This window comes from Crocodylus porosus, unplaced genomic scaffold (genome assembly GCF_001723895.1).
Source record: "Crocodylus porosus isolate Cpor-Errol unplaced genomic scaffold, CroPor_comp1, whole genome shotgun sequence".
In the NCBI taxonomy this organism is placed as follows: domain Eukaryota; kingdom Metazoa; phylum Chordata; order Crocodylia; family Crocodylidae; genus Crocodylus; species Crocodylus porosus.
In genome coordinates, this window is record NW_017728950.1 from 63,482,756 (window position 1) to 63,506,347 (window position 23,592).

The window sequence follows — 23,592 nt, forward strand, 5'->3', positions numbered from 1 at the left end:
TGGGTAAAATGCTATCAAACAGCATCGCATGCTACAGAGAAATCTTTCGTGAAAGGAAGAGTCAATCGATGCGGCAAACTTCATTGTTGTCTTATTTTAAGAAATTGCCACAGCCACCCTAACCTTCAGCAACCACCACCCTGATCAGTCAGCAGCCATCAACTTTGAGGCAAGACCCTCCACCAGCAAAAAGATTACGAGTTGCTGAAGGCTCAGATGATGGTTAGCATTTTTTAGCAATAGAGTATTTTTTAATTAAGGTATGTACATTGTTTTTTTAGACATAATGCTATTGCACACTTAATAGACTACAGTATAGTGTAAACATAACTTTGATATGCACTGGGAAACCAAAACATTTGTGTGACTCGCTTTATTGCGATATTCGCTTTATTGCGGTGGTCTGGAACTGAACCCGCAATATCTCCGAGGTATGCCTGTATTGGGAGTGCATATTAAATTCAGGTAAATATGATAAATCCCTCTTACATCTTCTCTTCTCCAGACTATACAATCATAGTTCTTTCACCCTATGATCATAGGTTCTATTTCCCACAACTCTAGTCATTTTTATTGGTCTCTACTGGATTCTTTCTAATTTGTTCACATGTTAATGTGAAACATCATAACTGGACACTGTACCAAATTCCCTTAGTACTGAGGTCTCCCTAGTGCCAAATGGAGAGGGAAAACCACTTATCTTGATCTGCAAGTGATGCTCTTTTTAATACAGCTCAGTATGCTGCTGGCCTTTCTTGCAACAAGAGCATGCTATTGCTTCATATACAGCTTATAGTTCACTAGACACTCCAGGCATTTTTCTGCAGTATTTCAACCTAGCTAGTCTTTCCTCAATCTGTCTATGCATGTGCAATTGTTCTCTCCTAAGTGTAGGACTTTACATTTGTCCTTGTTCAGTTTAATTTGACAAAAGCAAATGAATTGAACGTTAATTCATTCTTTGGTTTCTTATCCTCCATTCAGAGGTGTAACAAACAGTTTTTGTACCCTGGACAACAGCAGCAGTCAAGGCAGCAGCAGCAGCTGTGCTGCCAGCATCAATCTTGTGCCCTCTTTAAGTTGGGGCTGATGCTCTGCTTGCCCACCACCCATAGCTATGTCACTTCCCTCATTAGAATATTTTTTGAATGATGTTTCTGATCATTAAAGTCTGCATATGACTTTAGTGACCCAAAATTAATTTTGCCACTAAAAATGTATGTATTGTCTCTGTAAAGGATGAGATCAAAGTATATTAAATATTTATTTACTTAATCATTAGACACACTTGGGATTTCTAAAACATTCTTACTGTTCAGCTAAAGCATGCTTAGGATTTCTGTTCCACAAGCTAAATATTATCTTTGCCTTACTTCTAGGTAGCAAGACAGGAAAGGGATCCGACAGACAACAGATAGCACACAAGCAAAAGTGCATGAATCCTTGCACAGAATACATGAAGGAAAAAGATACATCTGACGAATGAGAGTATTTAAAAACCAAGATTATATGTGACTAAGTGCAACAGGGAACTCTTGTCCTATTTCTAGAAAATGGCATTTTCTAGTCTGGGCTCAGGGCTGACCCCTTTGAGGGCAGGGTCTTTAGAACACAGGCACAAGCAGCAGCAGAGTGCAGGCTTAGGAACAGACCTGTAGTCAAGTCAGCTGATGGGATGCTCATGATCAGGAAGGGGCAGGGCTTGAGTGAAATATAAGCCAGAGCTGGAGCCAGGGCAGTCAGTCTGGCCCTGAAAGCTACAGGGGAAGGAGTTTTGGTGCAAGGAAGCTAAAGGCAACTGCCTGGCTGAAGGGGGAGGCCCTGAGACCTGCAAACGAGATGACTACGGCCTACAGGGAAGTAAGGCCCAGTATGGGAGACAGTCTGGTGAGTGAAAGTTTGTACTGAGACCTAGCATGAAGGATAGTTTTCTGTTGTAGCCAGAGGGCTTTTTGTGTTGTGTTGTGTTGTGTTGTGATGTAAACTGGTGGTTTGGAAGAACTGTGAAAGGTGTTTTTTGGAGGTCCCATTAATACCCTATAGGCACATGATTTACTTGAGCCCTGCTGGGGGCGGGCTCAAAGCACAATCACAGCACCCAGAGCCTGAGGAAGGGCAGAGAATGGGGGCCACAGGGACCAGAGCTCCTGTAGGGGCAGAGCATGGGGCTAGGGCCTAGAAATAAGGTCTACAACAGTGGGCCTTGGTTAAGGGGCCAGCCAGAGTAGAGGCGCAGAAGCTAGGAAGGCTGAAACCTCAAAAAGAGAATGATGGCTTAAGGTGGCTTGGTGACTTAGGAACAAATGTCCCGCCTGACTGCTGAGTCAAAACAGCCATAAGGCATGGGGCATGGTATAGGGATGAATGGAGCCATGCAATAAGCCCTTAAGGCAAGCAAGGTCAAGAGAGTTGACCACTGGACAAGAGAGGGCACCCTCCCTTTCATGAAGTTTCCATCAAGACATGTCAGGCAAAAAGGCAAGACAAGACCGTGCAGAGAGAGAGCCTAGCAGGGATGAGGGGGCCTGTAGGTGGCATCACAATGGCCCTTAGGCACCTAAGATGTTACACTAAGGCTACACTAAAAACTAGAGATAATCTGTCTTCAGTGCACCAACTTCTTTAGGATGCTTAAGTCAGCCACAATCCATGCTATATAGTGTATATGCCTATTTTCTGCTGCTCTTGTTCTATGGCTCGAAATTAACCTAAAGATAGCTTGCTTCCTAGGGTTTTCCCAGGCTTGCATCAGTTGCCAGAGTCTAGAAGTTAGAAATACTTTTTGAACTCAATACCTTTATATAGTCACCAAATCAATGTTACAAACAGTCACATGAGAAAAAAATAGTATTGTTATCTTAATTAAAATTTCTCAACATCCAAATTAGCACTGAAATAGTCTGGCAAATTAAGAGCTTTTTCCATGTAACAAATATTTTTTAGCAAATGACTCACCCTCCTTCTTCAGAATATTTGTGACCAAATGCAAGGATGTCAGATGCCCGGCCGCTGCCATCGCATATCACAACAGGAACAGGTGGAGTGTCTCGTAGGTACTCCAAAACAATAGAGATAACATTGGGACCTCCTTCCACAATAAGTGCCACCACTGGAACTCCCTGTCCAATTCCTGGGGTGAAAAAAAACAAACAAAACAAGCAAACAAACAAAAAACAAAAAAAGGAAAAAGAAAAAAGGAACAAAAATGCAAAGCCAGCAAACAAAACAAAACAACAGAAAAAAGAGAAAACCCAGCCTGAAATTACTTCACATTGACTGTATGCCAGCATATCAGAAGAAATGGTATTAAGAGATTCATAGACAAAGGCAAGAAAAAAGCATTGTTATCTTCTAGTTTGAAGATCTATTATTCACTTTTATCTGGACTAATATTATACTACTGAATCATAAATTCAAAAAGGTAAGAATGATAATCCATTTTTCAAATAACTTAAAATAGGACTTTTTCCATTGTTGAAGTGGAAGCATAAATCAGATATATCTAGCAGTTTACACACTAAATTACAAGAATAACTGACTATTGAGTGCTTGTAAGGGAACAGAGTCATTTTATGAGTTTGACTAATTTTTTTGTTGCTACCAAGCAAAAAGGCATATTACTTTAAAATGACTTCTAATTCAATAAAATTGAGTATGTACTATAATAATTGAGTCTTTCCTGCCCACGTGCAGGGAGACTGGACCTGATTATGTGAAAGGTCCCTTCCAGGCCCTAACATCTATGAAACTATTGCCAGCTGAACTCAAGGATGTTAACATTACCATTTTAGGATTCCACTTCTAGTCTTCTGGCTAATAGAGCAATACCAAGCTTTATAAAGACTACAATAACTGGGGTTGTCCTTTTTTTCAGTTTAGCACTCTTTGCTAGAAACTTACCTTCCAATTATGAACAAAAACTACCATATATATAATATTGCTAATAAAGAGGTGATTTTCCCTAGTGAAATCAGTCACTGCAACTATGTACTACAACTGTAGAAGAACAATAGCTGTGCCAATTGTGTAAACTCTAGAGAAACATTTATTTGTGGTTTACAACATGAACAGAGTTTAAAAGGGAAGTAAATTACTTTGAACAGAAATGCATGAGAAAAATGCTTAGCTGATTTCTCTCAAAGGATATGATCAATATAAGGTCAATTCATGATGGCATGATGCAGATTAGAAAAAAATTATTATAGCAGATCACACTACCCTGGAACTATGCTTTCCTATATGATGACCTACTGAATCCATTTTATTTTTATCAAGTTATATATCCTAACATTGCTTTAAAATTACCATTTTGATAGTTTTGGTTTGCTGAGGAGGATATTTCTTTCTTAAACTTTTATTCTCAAAAGTAAAAAACAAGAAAGATCACATTTTTTATTAAGGACAACCACAGAGAAATATATTAAACAAATGTTTCTCTGAACAAAAAGAAAAGTGAAAAAAGGGATCCATATACTTCAGGACTGTTGGGCTGACCCTCATTATAATTCTGAAGAAAAGACCTAGCAGCTAGTAGAACAGATAAATGGCAGAATTGATTTGGGAGTTTAGTGAATGTGCATGTTTTTTAAGGCAAGGACAAGCACAAGACAACTTAAGCGGAAGAGCCCAGAATGAGGAGGAACAATGCAAGTCGTAATGAAATGAGTGCCTGTTAAACAAAGTACTCACTGATTGAGCCAGTGAAAACAAGACAAGCTTGTGACTTGAGATGATGGAGTTCAGATATGGTTTTGATGGAGCAGAGGAAAGAATACACATGAACAACTGAGAGTTTGAAGACAATCTTGGACAAGAAGACCTTGAGAAGGAAAGACCCCTAAATGAGGAGAATGACCTATAAAACATCTAAACACAAAGAAAGAGACACACCAGTGAAGAAGAAGAAGTTCAGTAAGTGTTTGCTACACCAGAAAATGAAGTGGAGGAACAGAAAGAAACAAAAGGTGGGGTGGCAAGAAAGAAGACCGTGCAGCTTCAGAAGAGACAAGACAATGGAAATAGCCAGGAACCAAATCCCATGCAAGGAGGAGGACAACGTGGAAAAGAATGTGAGACAGAACAGGAATGAGACATTTTTTCAGGGTGAAGAATGAACAGAAGAGTGGAGCATCACACAACACCATGAGGACGTGTCTGATCTATGTGCTATGGGACTGCTTGTTAAGAAGGGACAGGATAACTACATGGCTTAACAATGTGAGAAACTGTCATTTGTGTGGCTTACTGGCATCACACATTACACATGCATCAGTTTTGGGGTTTTTAGATGAGTATGCATTTTTGAAAACTAAATTACATCCGGATATAGTTTAGTTTGCAATGATGCGTTGCAGCTATTAGTCTGCTCTCCCCCTGGCCACAGAGGAGGTTGTCAGGCTCTGCAGAAAAAAGGGATCAGGCCCCTTGCTGCTTCAGCAGGCATCTGCTGAAGGCAGAAGTGGTGAGGGGCCTGATCCTTTCCTCTTCTTTTTTTTTTGGTGGAGCTTGCCTGCCTCTCCTGTAGTCAGTGGGTGAGCTGCCAGCAGGCTGAGTGGTCCCTTTGCTGCAGGATGCCCTGGTCCTTCCCAGTGGCAGCACGCCCTGGGACCACTGGGCAGGCTGTTAGTGGACCGGGTGCTGCCTCAGCTCAGAGGCAGCAGCTGGCCTGATTCGACTGTTCACCAAGCCTGCCTGCTGGCACTGCTCCCCAGGTAGGCTTAGGGAATAGTTGGATCAGGTTGGGTGCTGCCTCTGAGCTGAGGCATCACTTGGCCAGCTAGCAACCCACACGGTTGGCCCTGTGGGGTGCTGCTGCCATCGAGGGAAGGACTGGAGCCCCCTGCAGCTCAGGGACCACTTGGCCTATCGGCAGCTTACTCCTCTGGCTGTGCGTAGGCTCTGACTCCAACAACAACAACAACAACAACAACAAAAGGAATCAGTTCCACGCTGTAATGTGACAGAAAAAGTGAAATGGTGGGTTTCAATTAAAAACTCACCATTTCAATTTAGGGGCCATTCAATTAAACCCTCTGGACTAAACCCCAGTCACATGTAGAAGTGCCCAAGAACCTTAGTTGCTGATTTACATAAGGCAAAACTACTTTTGGGAAGGATGGTAAAAAAAAAATTACTGAGTTTGCTAGTACTGGGAGTTTGCTATGTATCACCAGGATTGGGTTTGTATATGGATAGGGATATCCATCTTGTTATTACAGACCTAAATAATATGAGGTATTATATTATTATAGAAGACTAACTTTCCTGATATAAAATGGTGAACAAAGGCAATTAATGGTGGAAAGGATCTCATTTGTCACTTATTTCCTTCAGGAATATCTTCACTGAACAGAAGTGATATTATTTTAAAATTGGTTTGGATATGTAATGACAATATTATACTGGTTAATGAAAATAATTTCTAAGCAAGTGACCACAAGTTAATTCAGTTTAGATGTAAAGGAAAGGCACAAAAGTAAAAAAGTAAGGTTCTTGTTTTCAAAAGAGGGAACTGATATTTTTATCATTGTTCACCTAAAATAAAGGCCTCTTGATATAATAAAGGACTTTTGACATAAGTAGCTTGACTCTTGCCCAGCAATGGGTGTTGTTTATGTGAAATACAGCTTTGCTAAATCAGGATGAATTAAGAATACTAAGAAATTCATCAAGAAGAGAAAAACAATGAATAGTAAGAATTGGTTAAGAACAGGAAAACCATATATGGTCTTGAGCAGATAGGGACCCTCTAAAGCAGGGCAAACCATAGAAGAACTAGCTTTTGCTATAGAAATATGTGACATAAATACATGACCATAAAAAAGTGTGTGTTAAGATAAGAAATGAAGATGGGAAGATGGGTATAAAATCGGGATGTAGCTTTAATTCATGGGCAGCCTGCTCCGAAGACCCTTGACATAGATTCTCTCTTGGTCTGAGGACCTAACTTGCACAAGAAACTAGATGTAAGAACTGGAAACCCCTGAACAAGACCTCATGGACTGATCAACCGCTGATGAAGGGTAACCACCCATCTCTAAGTGGGTGGGACAATCCTGGAATGGGAATTTCAGGTCCCAGTCCTGGGCTGCATGATTATGGGGCAGCATTTGTCTTGGATTCAGAGCATTGTGTGGAGAATCCACAGGAAATGGTGGGTTTGCCCTTGCAGGATGGCAGCATTTCAGCCTGCAAGGGGCTGCTTGGGGCTGCTGGGAGCGGGACACAGGGGGCACCATGTACATGTACACTCCTGCAAACATGAATGGGGCTGAGAATACAGCCAGGAAGCATGAAGAGCAGCTCCCTACCGGTAAATCTATGGGAGGGAGGGTTGGGGACATACACATGGAGGGCATACACAGGGAGGGAGGGTGGGAGAGGGCATAGCAAGGAAGGGGGGCACACTGAGGGAGAGAATGTGGCAGGGGCTGGAGGCACTGCCCAGCCAGGTGGTGCATGAGGCTGGGGCGTGGAGCATGACTAAGCCATTGTACAGGTGGCATGGGGGAGTGGCACCCTGCCTCTATGTGCACCCTCCAAGGGAGGGACACATGCTCCCCCAGATTTGTGTGTGGGATGGGGGCAGATGTGGGCTTCCTGTTGCCACAGCAGCTCAGGGCTCCTGAGGGGAGAGCACCAGGGCAGGGAGTCCCGAGCCTGCAATGTGCCCCCTGCCCACCCGGCAGCTGCAGGACTGGAGGCAGCACAGAGTTGTACCCATGGCTGCTGCCAGGTGAGCAGGGGGCATGCAGCTGGTGCAGAGATCCTGAGGAAAGGACAACAGGGCGGGGAGCCCCAAGTCCACAGAGGGCAGTCCACATCCACTCCACCCTGCTTGGCTTTGCTCCGGCTGTGCCACCCGCGGAGGTGGGGGGAGGGGGGAGGTAGGCATATGTTTGGCCTTTACATGTTAAAAAAAGGTGATCACCCTATGCTGAAGTTGTATTTGTTATTTCTTAAGGCGGTGAGCATATAGCTGTAGACTTCATTATATTGAAGTAGAAGATATCCATAGTATTTTATATTTGTATTAGTTTTGAAGGGACATAGCCTTTATGCTGAGCCTGATTGTCTGCAGAATTTTCTTCCCTGGTAAAAGGCCCATATATTGAGGAGAGGAAATCCTCATTGTTTGATACACAGACATAACAGCATGTTAGAGAAGTCAACTAAACTGAAGAGCTGAGGAACCTGAATAAGGAGGAAGCCTATATTTCTTCATATTTATGGTTCTAAAATTATTAGGAATCTCCATTCTAATAAAAGGAACAAAGCCCTTGTAGAATGTGACTCCAAACGTACCTGCATGATTAGTCAACTCAAGGGTTTTTCAGGACTAAGCATATGGGCGACTGGTGCCTCCTGAGTCTGGGGGGCACCAGCAGGGCACAACTGGGGCTGTCCCCCAGCGGCCAGCAGGTGACTGGGGGAGGATTCCCCCAGTGGCCAGTTGCCGAGCACACCAGTGGCACGGTGGCAGTGGCACGGGTCTTCCACCTCCGGCACTTCTGCCACCACTGTGCCAGCACTTCCATATGTGGAGCAATGGCAGTGTAAGTGCCGGGACTTCCACCGCCAATGTCCTGCCAGCAGACCCAATTTTGGGGGGGGGGGGGCACGAGCACTCTCTGTGCCCCCCTACCAGCCGGAGCACTTATTGTCAGCGGGACGCCATCATTCTCAGGGGGGCATGTGCCCTTCTTTGCCCTGCTATGCATTGCCTGTGACGAAGCACAAGGCTATAATTCTATTCCACTCTACAGCAATTAGAAAGTTGCTGAAGTAAATACTGTTTTTATTCTCCAGACAGGCCTCAGTTTCCACTTGTGCATGTAAGTTAAAAAGTCCAGCACCAGAAAGCATGCATTAGTCTTTGATTTCTATTGGCAAAATTTGTTAAGGCCAATAAGTTTTGAAACTAGAAAAGTTAAACATGGCCCATGCCGAAAGTGTTAGATTGGTAAAAGGTAAGTATGTTTACAGTGCTAACATACTAGATGTTAGTATACTTACAATGCTAACATACATATGAACATTGCACAAGCAGATGATGAGGGGAGCCAGCTAAAAATGAAGCCCTTTAAATCCTTCTAACTGCATAAGCAGTAAACATATTGACATCACCCTAAATGATACGTGTAGAATTATAACATATTGCCTAAAACCTACCCCTGTTCCCTGCCTATATGCACTATTCAGCATAGCGCCCCTTACATAAGGAGCAAAGTAGCAGGCAACATTGACCAGCAGGTACAAGAGCCAGACAGCTGCTATATGGACATCAATCAGTGCATCATCATCTTTCATCAATAAATTGCTTTTTGTTCTCTACTATACCCTTGGCATCACCAGAATCAGGCAAAACTACCATTTGGCAAAAAGAATGGGAGAAACTAGACAACACAGCTGTTGAATGGAGCCATCAAGGAATTACCCCCAGTGTGGAGTTAGCATCTGGCTCCAAGTACAAACGGCATACATGGTGGAGCCTGAAAATACTGAGTGGGTCTCGGAAGATGTAACTTTCTCATGAAATCATGGGGCCTCTATGAAACTGACCAATGTGTTTGTCAGGACAAGCAAACCACGGAGCATTTCCTGAGATGTTTTGTAGCACCATAATGCACCCCACAAGAGACAGCAACACCAAAACCAGAAGCAGCAGCCTGTGCAGAATATTGGGAAAAGACCATATAGAAAGGTTGGATTGGAGACATGATGAAGAAGACTGTATAAGTAGAGCAAAATTCTTAAAAATGAAACACTAGCTGAAACTAAAATGTATTATGGCTATCTGTTTAATGGCACAGTTTATTTCTGGCTTACCTTTCACACTCAGAAATGAGTTTGTTTTTAACACATTGGAGCTATTCTCCACCAACTCCAAAAACAGAATACTGTCAGTGACGGCCCTGTATATCTACAGGTAAAATGTTTCCTGAGATGGAGAACAAGAAACTTATTTACAGAACAAAATGACATCTAGCTAAATATATAAATAAGGTGTATATTTTATTCTCCCCCTTAACAAAGATATACCCTTTGGTTCCATCTGTTTCTACTGTAACTGTTTTACATGGGCATTTTTATGTTCACCTTTGATTTGATGGGCTTTGGAGAGCATTCGGTTTCTTTCCTTGATTGTATTTGTTCAAACTATTATAATTTTGTAATAACTGTATGTGTTCCTAGGTCATAAGGTTGGATTATTTTTCACTTTCACAAAAATAAAACAAATATAATAAAAACACATGAATCTGGACATGCAGTTGTGCATACAAATGCCAGAATGTTTGTATTATTAAAACGTATTTGGATTTCTGGTTCACTGGTTTTGGAATGATTTCGCTGAGCACCAGTGTAACAAATCTTATCAGCTTAAATACCACTGGACAAGGTTAAGTAAGCTGCCTTGCATCGGGTGACTGGCCAAACTGATCGAATACTTCATGTGGTTAAGCAGGGCTTAAAATATTCTAAAAGACCAAATCAGTCCACAAAATGAACAGAGCCATAGTCATCATGCTAGGCTACTCTGCGTCATTGCCACAAGGTACACATATCAATTCAAAGAGGCTGCAGAGGTAAAGGAGAATATTTTGAAATGACTCAGGTCCATTACAGATAAAGTGTAACAAGCTAAAGCTGAACTGAGACAAACCTGAAAATAGGTGGGAACAAGAAAACATGCTGTAGAACATACATTCTCTGTAAAATCTTCCAGCTTGTTGGAAACCTTGACTTGCTTGAGGACTCCTTCTAAAACTGCTTTAAGACCTTGATAAATCTATGTGGACTGTTACTTATCTTGTTAACTTTGAGGAGCTTACAAAATGATAGGCTAACTACATGCTTCAGTGTCTTTCCATTTGCTCAATTTAGATTGACTAGTCAGTGCAATACCTATGCCCTCCTCCCCCCTCCCCCAATTTTGTAAAGACTGACTCTATGTTTGACTCTCTTCACCATTCTGGGACCTTCCTTGACTTTCCTGAGCCCTCAAAGATAAGCTAATGACTCTGCAATTATTTCAGCCAATTCCTTGAGTACTCATATCTTGCTGATATGAAAACTTCAAGGTTTACCTACATAATCTTTATAATCTGTTTTTCCCCTCTTTCTAGGTCGAGTAGCTGTTCTTACCTCAAAAACTATCTGATAGCTGACCTATTTCTGAAGATAGAAATAAAATCAACTATAAATACTTTGGCCTTCTCTGCATTGTCCATTATTAGCTTCCTGACCCATTCAGTAAAGAACCAACACTTTTCTTAGTTTTCTTCTTATTTCTAATGTATTTTTAGAATGATCTTTTTAATGGTCTTGCTAGCTGTACCTCATCTTATATCTAGGGCTTTCCTGATTTTGGCCACACAGACTCCTACTACATTCTTAGACTCATTCTTACTTGTATAGTTACTAAAATGTTTGCTGACCTCCCATATTCACTGTACAGCACAGACTCATTTCTTCAGTTTAAATTTTCTAAATTGCTTATCTTGGAATGAATACCCTCTTACCTTTTCCCTCACAAAAAATAAGTGTAGCTGGGTCAGGAAGAAGTGGTGGGAGGGAAAGAGACTGTTACAATTATTTCTTTCAACCTTAAGATGCTCAGACTCCAGAGCAGTGGGTGCATATAGTAGGTAACTGTCAAGCCTCTGGATCATCGTGTATCCATAAGGGCTAGGGACAGACATTCAAAAAGCCTGAACCTGCATTAATTCAATCTTTGCAGCTCTAGTTTAACCTGACTAAGCTAAAACAGTTTTGTAAACTGATAGACATCCCAGAAATGCAGGCACATGCCTGCAGTGGCTCAGGTTAGAAGCCCGGGGTGCCAGAGCAGCCTACCCATCACTTCCACAGTGCTAAGCTGAGGGGACCATGACCAGGCCCAGCAGGACGCTCTTATTATTTCTCTCCTCCCCAAGCAGCCCAGCAGGGAATGTCTATCATCCATAACTCGGTGTTTATCAACCCATTAAGAAAACAAATCCTCTCTCTATTAACTAATGGAGCTCTTCTTAAACAGCTCTTTCAATGAAGGACATTAAGCTACCTGTTGATTAGCTCCAAAGAGCCTGTCTGCCTGTTGTGTCCCACAGCAGGGGCCGTAGCCAGCATGTGGTCTGCTAGCTAATGCTGAGGGATCTGTGTAAGGCAGAGGGAAGGGAGGAATAATCCCTGCTTATCAGGGAGAAGCCAGGCAGATGCTCTGTGCCTGCAAATCTCTATCAGAGCTCTGGCCTAGGAGCAGAGGGGAGAGACTAGCTTTGCTGTGGAGCAGAGAGCTTCATGCAGCCCAGAGAGCATGCTGGGATGCTGGGGGTGTGTGATTTATGTTAAACCAGCAAGGGGTGTGGGACAGACATTGCATAAACTGATTTGGCCCAAATCAGTAAAGTCTGATACTACATTCAACCAGGTTTATCTCAAACCAGTTTCAGCAATTTTCAGACTGGCTTATGTGCACTGAATGTCTGTTCTGTTACAGGTTTAAACCAGTTTCTGATCACTCATATCAGTTTATGTGTAATGTCTGTCCTTAGCCAAGAGGTCTAGTCAGATGCCTGATGAATCCACTCGTATGGAGTCCTGCGACCATCACACCAAGACCCTTGTACACCTAGGCAAGAGTGCGTACACCTAGGCAACAGTATGAAGAAATGGAGGCTGCCCAAGACCTACTATCCTCCCATTAGACCATTGATACAGAATCCAAAAGCCAGACTGAGTCCAGACATTCAATGCCTCACTGGTTGTAGCTTTTCCAGAGAGCAACAGATTACAGCTGCCTAATGCTTCAGCAAGGGTGCATTTCTGTCAGGGTAATGTCTCTTAGCCTTTCTCCAGCCAAGAAGCACCCACAAGGCAGTAGGGGCTAGGTATTTGTGGCACCTTATACTCTTTTTACTCTGGAGGTTGCAACATTGTAGTATTTTATAGGAGCTACCCAAACATGAGTAGCCTCACCATGTTGCCACCAGCCCCTCCAGTTGGATGCAGTTTACCTTCATACCCAGAGCCAGTGGGTGCATATACAACTTTAACAATTAAATTTTAAAAGGCCCCCAAACTGAAAGCCCCTTTCACTTTCTTTTGAACAATCGTAATAACCTTCTAATTTAACAAATCAAATCATTACATGCTATTGGATGCTAGAGGATTCACAAGGGCCAGCAACACGAATAAGAAAACGTTCAGAATACTGAATCCCTTCACAAATTTGCACAAAGGTTGCATGTAAGGAAAATACAAGATGATATGGAAAAACAGACATGAAAGCATTCTCATGAACTAAGATATGTGTTCCCTTAAGTTTTCAAGGTTTTGGTCTTTCCTTCCATCTTGGACTCATTTAATCTCTTGATTTCATTGTTTTCCCTCTTATTCCCATCTCCATTTTAAAACCACATTTTTTTTTTAAAAAAAGAACGGTCTTCTTCCCTCTTACTCTCTGTCCCACACTTCATCGATCCATGTTTCTAGGTTGCTCAGCTCCACCATTTCTTTACATTACACTTGTCTATCTTCTTTATCCCCTGTTCCCTTTAGCTCTGCATTCTCATCTTTTGAGTAACTTCTTTGGCCTCTGATGCACTCTGTTCTCTCCAAGTTTTGTAATCTTTTTCTCTTCAGTACTCTTCTCTCTCAAGGTTTTCTCCTCTATTCTTAATTCTCCCTCCTCCAAAATATATCAAATTTATTGTCTACAAAGTCTTTTCCACTTCTCTCCTCTTGCCTTATCTCAATAACTCTCCTCTAATTTGGTGTTTATCCTCTTCTCTTCCCTAAAGAGTGCTATTGCCTCTATCTCTCTACCGCACTACCATGAATACTGTCATGGATCTTTGCTGGCTGTCTACTTCTAAACCTTTGTCTTCTGTAACTTTTCCAAGAAGCTGCAGTGGTAGCTGGATAGAAATGGCAGTTTTGGGGTTGTATATACTAGGGCATGTTCTATTGCTATATCTACAGCTGAAATATCTATGCTAGCAGAGTTTCCTACTGGAGACATATTGTATCCAATGGAATTTTTTTTCCACCAACAAAGATACATCACATCCCTGAATGACATCAGTTGCCAAAAGTGCACCTTTTTTACAGTTATGTCTACACCAGGGACTTTGCCAGAATAGCCATGTTGGTGAGAAGGTATTTTTTCACAAACCTAGCCAACATATCTTCTTTGTTAGTAAAATTTTGCAATATAAACTACCATTAACCGCAATGAATGGGACAGATTCCTGGCACTCAACAGACCCTGTGATGTGTTGTTCATTAACAATTGTATGCCGTACTGTTTATTTAAATGGTATAAATTTGTTTGCTCACCCAGGCACAAAGTTTAATTTCATTTTTTGGTTCCTGCTGAGAATAAAGTTGCCATTCCTGATGATTGTGTTCTGCCTTCTTCCCTGTGCTAGTCTAATCCCCACTCACTGCTGTGGAATCAGAAAGAAAAGAGCCCCAGCACTCTCACTCACAGCCTAGCTACTTTCCAGCAGCCAAAGGCCTTAGTCCAGATGTCTCCTCATTTAATGGAAGGGGGCTCAAAAAATGAGTGAACACTAGGCCATAAAATACCTTGATCCAAGGAACAGCTTTGTTTGTCAGTGGTGAAATTGTAAGAAAATTGCAACCTTACTGAATTATTTTTACGTTATGCCTGTCTCTAATGTACAGAACCAAAATACTGATTCTTTGAGTCTAAAAAATCACAGGATGAAAATCACAGGGCTGTGGGTTTGCATTTTTTTAGGTTTGAAAAACCAGCACTGAACAGTAGCTTTATTTCTTATGAGAAGGCAGCATATAGTTCACAAGTAAACTTTATTTTCCCCAAAAGGAAATGGAATTATCAAGGTTTTGCTTTAAAGTACAATCTTCTTTACTGTGGCAACCATGAATTGTTTATTTATTAGGCCAGTACTACAGGACCTCACTGGTTTCGCTCTTTTTGGAGCTCATCAGCTGTAGGTAACGGCCTAAAATTTGTAGAAATAACCAGGAGTTCAATTTTGTCATTTTAAAAGTTCAATCAATTTTAAGATACTTGCAACTTGCACTTTCCATAAGCCTACTCTCCCTAGCCCCAATTAGGTCCCAAGTTTCTCCAAGCTTAGCTCTGGCTTTGAAAATTTATCAAAGCTATCTGATCAGGTTGATATTTTTCTAGATTAGATTATTAGGGGTTCTCCCTTGGCTAGAAAATCATTAATCTGCCTTAGTCCTTCTCAATACACTGCATGTACTCACATACTTATTTCAGCAAAAAAGAAAATCCTCCCTCTCACAGATTCACAAATCCCCTCCTGCTTATCTGTTCTGGACATCTAGGTCAGAGCTGGGAGAAATTAGATAACTTCTTTCAAAGTAAGGGGGATTTGCATAAAGATTTTCTTCAAGTCTAATATTCATCTCCTCAAATTTTATCTCGAGTTTGAGTGAACTTGAAATTACCTAGCTCCCCCCTCATTGTTCCAAAAATTGTCCCAGTCCTGTGTTCATAAAATACCGTAAGTTTCAAGAAGTCTTCTGTCAAAGCTAAATGGTAAACTGTATTTTAATTTATGTTCTGTTGGTAGTGTATCTGAGTAGCCATGGCAGACAATGTCTATACTGTTTTGAGTGAAGTATGTTACAACTTTTTCCTACTGCTGAAAGCTGTCCGAATATACCCTTTTCATTTCAGTTTTGCCTACCCTCTTTATGGTCATCGGTTCCAATGCCCAGATCACAGTGAAGGCCTGATCTTCTATAATCGATCTTCTATAATCAAACCTAAAATCTGTCAAGTTTCAAGTCATTCTACATTTTGTTCAGAATATTTCACACAGCTCTAATTACAGTAATGTGCTCCTGTTAGAAAGAAATCTGTGTATACAGCTAATTAGCTACAGAGATATGGAAATGCATCAAGTACTGCATAGAATGTAAAACAAAAAGTCTGACATAAATGAACATTCCAATGCATTTGATGATGGTGCAATGGTCAGAGAAGATGCTAGTGATGACAATTGAACGTCCCTTTGCCTTCCCAGCCCCCTTCATATATTCTCAGGCATAGGATGACAAAGGGAAGTCCACGGGTCACATGAATAGAGACTGTCGACATGGTACATTTTCAGAATGCCCTTCTTCACCACCAAACCCAAGTCACTCCAACCTAGTTCCTTCAGTCTTCTAGTTGTGGAATAAACTTCACTTATATGGATCCAGAACCAAACTAGCACATGCAGAATAAGCTACTAAATATTGGAAGATCAATACTAACATCTAACACCCCAAAGCAGTTTTGTTCACTTAGTTAATTCACAGTGGGTACATCTACATGTTCATTAATGTGGTTTTGCTAATGCACATTAAATTTAGTTACTCCGTTGTGAGGTACTAAAAAAAAGATGCATTAGCTTATTTTTATGTGTGTTAGTGAAAGTACATGGGTTTTCTGTGACATTTTAATACACATTAAAATAGATTAATGCATTTTAAAGCACACATGGAGATGCGCACAGTATTAAAGCTAGATCAGAACTCTGAGCTAGATATCAACCAACTTTGAACTGTATCTATATATTAAGTCTGATCCTTACAGAGGGATAGAAATGGGGACAAAAGCACATATCAGAAACCTTTAGAAAAGCTCAGATTTGGAACTTATTTTGTTGCCAATATCTAGTTAGAAGAGTTGCTTATTCCTGTGAGATAGAAGCAAATATTGAAAGTAGTGAGTCTGTGACACAAGACTGGATGTTACAGGATATGGACTCTATTAGTTCTGACAATGAGTCATAAAGTGGCCTTGAACAGAAAAGAAAATTACAGGTCTAGCTTTGTTTGTGGCTGTGAACAAGTCACTTAATCTCTGTTTCCCTTTCTTTTTCTGTACAAATGGGACTACTTATTAGGTATATGCAAAACAGGCCCTATTCCATTTGGATTCAGATTTGGCATGAATCAGGGACAGTGATTTGATTCATTTGGTTCAGATTACTGTCCCTGATTCAATTTGGCTGAATCTGAAGATTTGATGCTGATTTGGAGAATCAGTTATTCAGCCATAGATAAAGCTTTTAATGTTTTTTCTACATACTTTGAGGTGTGGCTCATAAACGTTGTGATGGTGGGTTGGATGGAGCACCCCACAAGAGCATGGGAGGCCCCATGTGCTCAGTGGTTAACCTGGAAGTGGACTGGAAGTACTTCTGGTCCACTTCTGGGTCTACCAGGAAGCACCACCCCCCACACCTCTGGCTTGGCAATCAGCCACAGGGGGACCCTGGGTACCCCCCCAGTCTGATGCCTGGAGGCATCCCCCAGACTGATGCCCCCCAGTCTGATGCCCGGAGGCAACCCCCAGACTGATGCCACGAGGCATCAGTTGCTGAGCTGGGAGGTACGGGGGGTGCTCCCCGGCAGACCTGGAAGTGCTTCTGGTCTACTTCCAGGTCTGCTGCCGAGCACGCTGGGGACCCCCCCCACACTCCTTTGGGATGCCCCATCATCTCAGCATTCAAGAGCCATCTGCTACCTTGAGGTATGTAGAAAAAACATTTAAAGCTATGTCTATGTCCAACTGATTGAATCCTTCCGAATCTCTCCAAATTGGTTCAGAGAGATTAAAGTGTTTCCTGATTTGATTAGGATTTGGAAATTTGGCCACCAAATCAGGCTGAATCTCTGCTGAATTGAATCAGTGACTGAAGCTTCACAGTTGTATACCAACTTCTTTTAACTACCTTAACAGCTATGGGTGAGAAACAATATGCAATGCTATGGTCAAAAGATTAATTGGGACAGTTTGCATGATTTAATATGTGAACATGGAGGGAATGGATGGATACAATTTTTATTAAACTATTTTTCAGTTCCTGCAAGGGTATTTTGTTTATTATTTGGAATCATATTTTATCTTGGGGATGGAAGCAATTTAAAGGGGGGGAGGGAAGGAAGGCAAGCTCTGGCACCAATGCAAGCTTAAAGTTCTTTCCAGGGGAAAGGATTTGAGACAAAACAAAACATATTTTCTATAGCTTCGAATATTTACTGAATTACTAGCACTGTTATAAATCAGTTAGTTTTCTTGGACTGTTTCTTAGGATGCTGTAATAATATGTACGCAAATAAAAGTTTAAAAGTTTAATATTTATAAACAAAGTCAGGACTGTTCTTTAAAACCTGGATATGATTAATTTTAGAAGATCTTTATGGGTGCAATGTTATGATGTTATTACAAGTGAATACCACCTCATCCTGTCATGTGCCTCAGTAGACTCATTATGCATGTTTGTTAGCAACTGCATGCTCAGGAACAGATGGCTGGTCCACTGAAATCAGTGAACCTATTCTTGCAAGCAGGAATTATGCAAAATTGAATAAGAGAAACACAAGCTTGACAAAAGAAAGGGTATGAGAAAATTTGCTGTAGAAAATGGAGATGATGATTCAGCAGATAGCTATTTTGTTTATGTCAACATTGAACAAATAGTTCAGTGGGCTGTTGGGGATGCTGGACTTGAATTATGGTTTCACTGATGAAAATTAAAACTGAGGGACTGATGCTTGTGGTCATTATAGATTCCATGAAGCTAGAAGAGGATTCGGCCCTGATCTCTTGATTAAATTCCAATGTGGGTAATTTGTCTCTAACTGGGCTATTATAAATTACCTGACCCTAAAATGTGAAGCCATGTGTTAGGCAGGATATGAAGGCTACCACTTCAGACACTATCTGCTATTTTTTGGTGAGAGATGCAAGCATTCCTTTCTTCTACCCTATGCTGAGAGAAGGTGCAAAGAACATAGTCCTCCACAGTTTACTTGTACAACATCAGGAGAATAAGTTGGCCTTCTATTACCTTGAACAAGCAGAACAGCTAATGTTTCTGCTAGACCTCCATTTCCTTTGGATGATCTGATTTATTAATTTGGGAGCACAACCTAGCATCTTCTCCATATAACTATCAGGCCAACTTCACCATAAATGCATAGCAGAGCTTATTTTTCCAAGCAGGTGATTTAATCTGCCTGCTCTGGAAGGATAATCAAGGGACTTAACTATCTGTAGATTCCTTTAAGTCTACTTCCAGCCTCTGGCTCTGCAAGGATTTTGTCTATATGCAGCGCACACTGAGGTTTTAAAAAAGTAATATATTAATTACCCAATTGTTCTGATTGATTGAGAGAGTGTGCATTCCTTTAATTTTCAATATCAAATCCATCTTGAATTGGTCATGGAGCTGGATGACAAGGATCTTCCTGTACCAGCCCTGCAATCAGTGAGTTGGCACTGGAAGCTCCCTGCTGGTGGGGGCAGGAGAGCCCATTTCTTGCTCAGCTCTACACTGAAAGACCTGGGCAGGGAACAAGATGCCCAGCCACCACCCAGCATGCAGTGTGGGGGCTGGGAACTGTCCTGATCAGGAACAGGTCCCAGCCCCATACCCTGATAGAGTGATTGAGGCACTGAGCTTAGCAAGAACTGCAGGGTGGGGTAGGTCCTGGGGCCCCTGCCCCAGTCCACCAGTGAGGCAGCTAGCAGTGAGCTAGCTGCTCAAATGGTGTACTGGGGCAGCGGGCTGGGACCTGCCCCTCCCCTGCAGCTCTTTCCAAGCCCCTTGCCCCTCATCAGGGAGCCAAGGCCAGGAGCTCTGTGCTGCCAGGGCAGGAGGACATTGTCTCTGCCCCAGCAGCAGGTAGCCCCCAGGGGACAGGAGACTCCTAGGTCCTTGCTAGTTTCTGTGCTAGCACCTAGGAGGAGTCTAGAGCTCCCCCCAGTGGTGGCAGGTGTCCATTGCAGGGCTGCAGGAAACAGTGCAAAGAGCAGCAAATCTGCTCCCTAATCCCTGCATACGTAGACACCTTCCTGAAAGTACTTGTTCCAGAGTATCTTACACCAGAATAAACTTAGGCTGGAACAGACCCCAGCAGTCTTTCCTGCCCAGAGCAGTGGGGCTGCACCTGATGTGAATCTATGTGAAATGCATGGGTAGGTGTGCCTCCAGAGAACAAAGAACATGTATATAAAAAATTTACAGGTCTAGCTTTGTCTGTTTGTTCCCTCACCTGAGATAACAAGTTCAACACAAAAGTTTTTTATCCATCCTTTTTTTCCTTATCTTCTTTAACAATCACTTCCCACTCCACCCCACAGATGCACTCTATACCAAACAGGAAAATGAAATACATGTAAATGGAGATTCGTAGCTTGAAATCCATTTCCAACACAGATTGTAATTAAAACTCTTTCAATTTACCTGATCAACTATCAATTTACTTTGTTCTAATCCCTGAAGGTTATTGTTTACTTACTTTAAACACCTTAGCCTTACTCACTGTACTTTATGTATACCTAAGGCATACTTCAACAATGTCAAATCTGTCAGACTTTCAAGGACAATGGGAAGTGCAGGTTCTGCTCTGATCAAGATTGTAATGTTTTGCAGGAAAACTTTCAATAGAAAAACAAGGGTGAAAAATTTTTACTGGCACCTAGTAAAAGACCCTACAGAGCCAGTAATCATGTTTCCAAACATGCCCTGCACTTATCATAACTGCTAGTCTCAATTATCCTTCCTATAACACATACTGAAAACAAATCTAAACAAAAACATTCTCTGTAAATTAAGTGCAAACATGTATTAATAGAACTGAGAAAAATTTGGCAGAGTTGGTGTTTTCATGTAGAGTTAAAAGCATGTGGTGGCATTTGTTATGTTTACTTGCCACTTCTAATTATGAAAATCTAATTACCTTGCATTTAAAATGCTCATTTTCCCTTTGTTTAGAAAACCTGTGCAAAAGTATATCAACTTTATCCTCAGATGCCTGAATTATCTGATATTTAACAAACATTAACCATGGCTGTAGTGGGCACAGAACTGTGCATATGGAGATTTCTCTCATTTCCCAATTAGAAGCTAAACTCAAAAAAACCAAAGACAGGCTGAAATCACCAGTCAATTCTTATAGGTACTGAAGACATGTGCCATAAATCTAAACATCCTTCCCATGGCAAGGCTTCCTTTTAGCTTTTGCAGAAAAATGTTAACTGTAAAAAGAAAAGCAGTTGGCAAAAACTGTAAGTGTATGGACTTATTACAACCAGGGCTGATGGTAGAGGTGATATCTTCATACTTGTCACAGAGTATGTTACCATAAGTAAATATATATGGACATATGCAAGGCAAGTAAAATAATTGCACACTTGAATACTTGAGTGCATCATAGAATACTTAAGTGTGTAAGGATATTTTATACATAGTATTCTGTACTATGTTTCCATACTTTGAGGACTAGCTTAGAGTATCAATGAATTATAACACTAATGAGAGGTAATAACAGAGTAATTGCACATGTCCATTCAAATAAATACTAAGAATGTATTCCTTCTCTTTGATTCAGTTACTATAAATACTTTTACACCAGACTTCCCCATGTGAGGATCAGGCTGCTGTGTGAGTAAATTTCTGTCCATCTCCCATCTGTCCCCCCCTGCATAGGAATACTCAGGTACTGTATACATGTTGGAAGGGTTTAGCACCCAATTTGAAAGGACTTTCAGAGTTTAAAATACATACAGCTGGAAAGTTATAAGAATATATATGTTCTAAAATGACCTGCCAAAAAACAAGGATACTCCCCCTAAATATGCAAAGAAACAGCACCAATATATCAAGAGGTAAAAAGATTTTCTTGTAATATGGAGAGCTACTGAAACATTTGTAATTATTTGGAGACCTTCCTTCTGCAATGACATCAGTAAAAAAATGTTAACTCGATGAAATAATTTTCCTTGAGAATGCTTAATATTTTATAGATGACCTACAAGTTGAACAGTTGGCAGTTAACTGAAACCAACAAAAAGTTTGCGGTCTATGTGTCGCAGGGCTCTCAGGTGTCCTGCGACTGAGGAGAAAAGGCTCAGGAGAGGCCCCTAGTGGTGGAGAAGGGGAAGCACAACTGCCAGTCTCTAAGACTGTGCCGGTGCGGGTTGCTAGGGCGACCGGGGAAGCCTGGAGCCAGGAAGGGGAGGAGCTTAGCCCTTCTTAAGCCCAGGCAGAAGTCCAGGAGTTCAGTTCCCCTCCGGCAGCCACAGAAGCAGGAGCTCTGTGGGTGAGCTGAGCAGCCTGGGCCCATGGCCGGAGTCTGACCCCCCGGACAGGCTGCAATGATGCAGGGGCAAGGGAACTCTGATGGAGGTCAGGCAGAGCTCACATGGAGCGGAGCGGGGTTTATGAGCTTGGGTTATAAGCCGGTAGGCTTTTGGGTTATGTTGTAGCTGGCGGACTGATTCCTTGGTTTGCTTATGGTTATACCGGAGGACCGGGTGAGGCTGTAGGGGTGCGAGGAGGCCTCACGGGAGCTCCCCAGTAAGCTGGGGGTTCCTGGTGCCCAGAGGGCACAGTGAATGGTGCCAAAGAGGGCACAGCTTTGTGTGGGGGGCACGTTGGCCCAGCCCCTGAGTTAGGGGGCAGTGGTGAGCCCTGACTAGGGGGCGCAAGGAAACCCGGAGTTAGGGGGCAGTGAAGAGCCCCGATGGGGGGGGGGTGCGAGGAGCCCCTGAATTAGGAGGCAGCAAAGAGCCCTGGTGCTGAGGGGCAGTGAGGAGCAGAGCGAGGGGGCAGTGAGGGGCCCCGAGAGTGAGAAGGGGCGTCAAGGAGCCCCGAAGGCAAGCAAAGGACCGGGACCTGATACTATGGCCCTAGCGAGGGCATACCAGCACCATCTGCGAGGCTTGGGCTGCGGTGTAGGGGCAGGAAAGGAGCTGCAGATGGCGCCCCCTGTCATCAGGGTGCACAAGATTGGGCAGCTTCCCGCTACCTTAAACCCTTCATCAATTAGGAACAAGATCAAGATGTGGCAGGCGAGATTAGGTGGGCAGTCAGCCCACTACAGGAGACCAGAGCCGCTCGCTCAGCGGGGCTCCGAAAGTGGCACTCCTGTTACACTATGCAGAGGGCAACCATAAATAACTTATTGCCCATGATCTCTTACACACTCTGGGTGGACAAATTGTTTGAAAGGTCTACCACCATGACTTAGTACTGTATTTACTCAAATCCAAGATAAGGCTTTTTCCCATTCAAAATTTGGTGTGTGTGTGGGGGAAATCCCTTCATCTTAGATTCAAGTACAAGGTAGGGGTTGCAGGTGACTGCTGCAGCTCTGGCTTTGGTTCCAACCCTGGTTCAGGATATGGGTTGGAGTCAGAGCCACAGCTTCTCCCTATACTCCCTGCCTGTTCCCGGTTATCTCTTTCCCTCTGCCTATCTCCTACTACGTCCCCACCGTTATTGCTTACCATCAGTTGTGGTTCTGGCTCTGGCTTAGCTTCAGCCAGGGGCACAGAGCACCAGGAGCTGGGGTTAGAGCTGGAGCTGGAGCTGCAGCCAGAGCAGGAGCTGCCATCTTGTGTATAGAATCTAAGTTTTGGCGGTGGGGTGAACTTAAAATCAAAGTAATTTTAGATTCAGGTAAATACAGTCATTTCCCAGGGAGGACTCAGAGATGAAGTGATATTTTCAGTGGTACTGTGATGTTAAGATGATGCACCACCAGTAATATATAACATGTTTAATAGAC

The 23,592-nt window shown here is 42.3% G+C and overlaps 1 protein-coding gene across 2 annotated transcripts in view; it reads right to left on the reverse strand.

Annotated features, from left to right (window-relative positions):
• TRPM3 (transient receptor potential cation channel subfamily M member 3) overlaps positions 1–23,592 on the reverse strand; it is a 253,510-nt gene that overhangs the window by 184,640 nt on the left and 45,278 nt on the right. The window contains exon 7 of one of the 2 annotated variants that reach the window (XM_019555208.1): positions 2,956–3,130. In XM_019555208.1, the coding sequence (XP_019410753.1) occupies positions 2,956–3,130 (175 nt within the window). Of the gene's footprint in view, positions 1–2,951; positions 3,131–23,592 lie in introns of those variants that run through there. The other variant, XM_019555207.1, reaches the window with a different exon arrangement.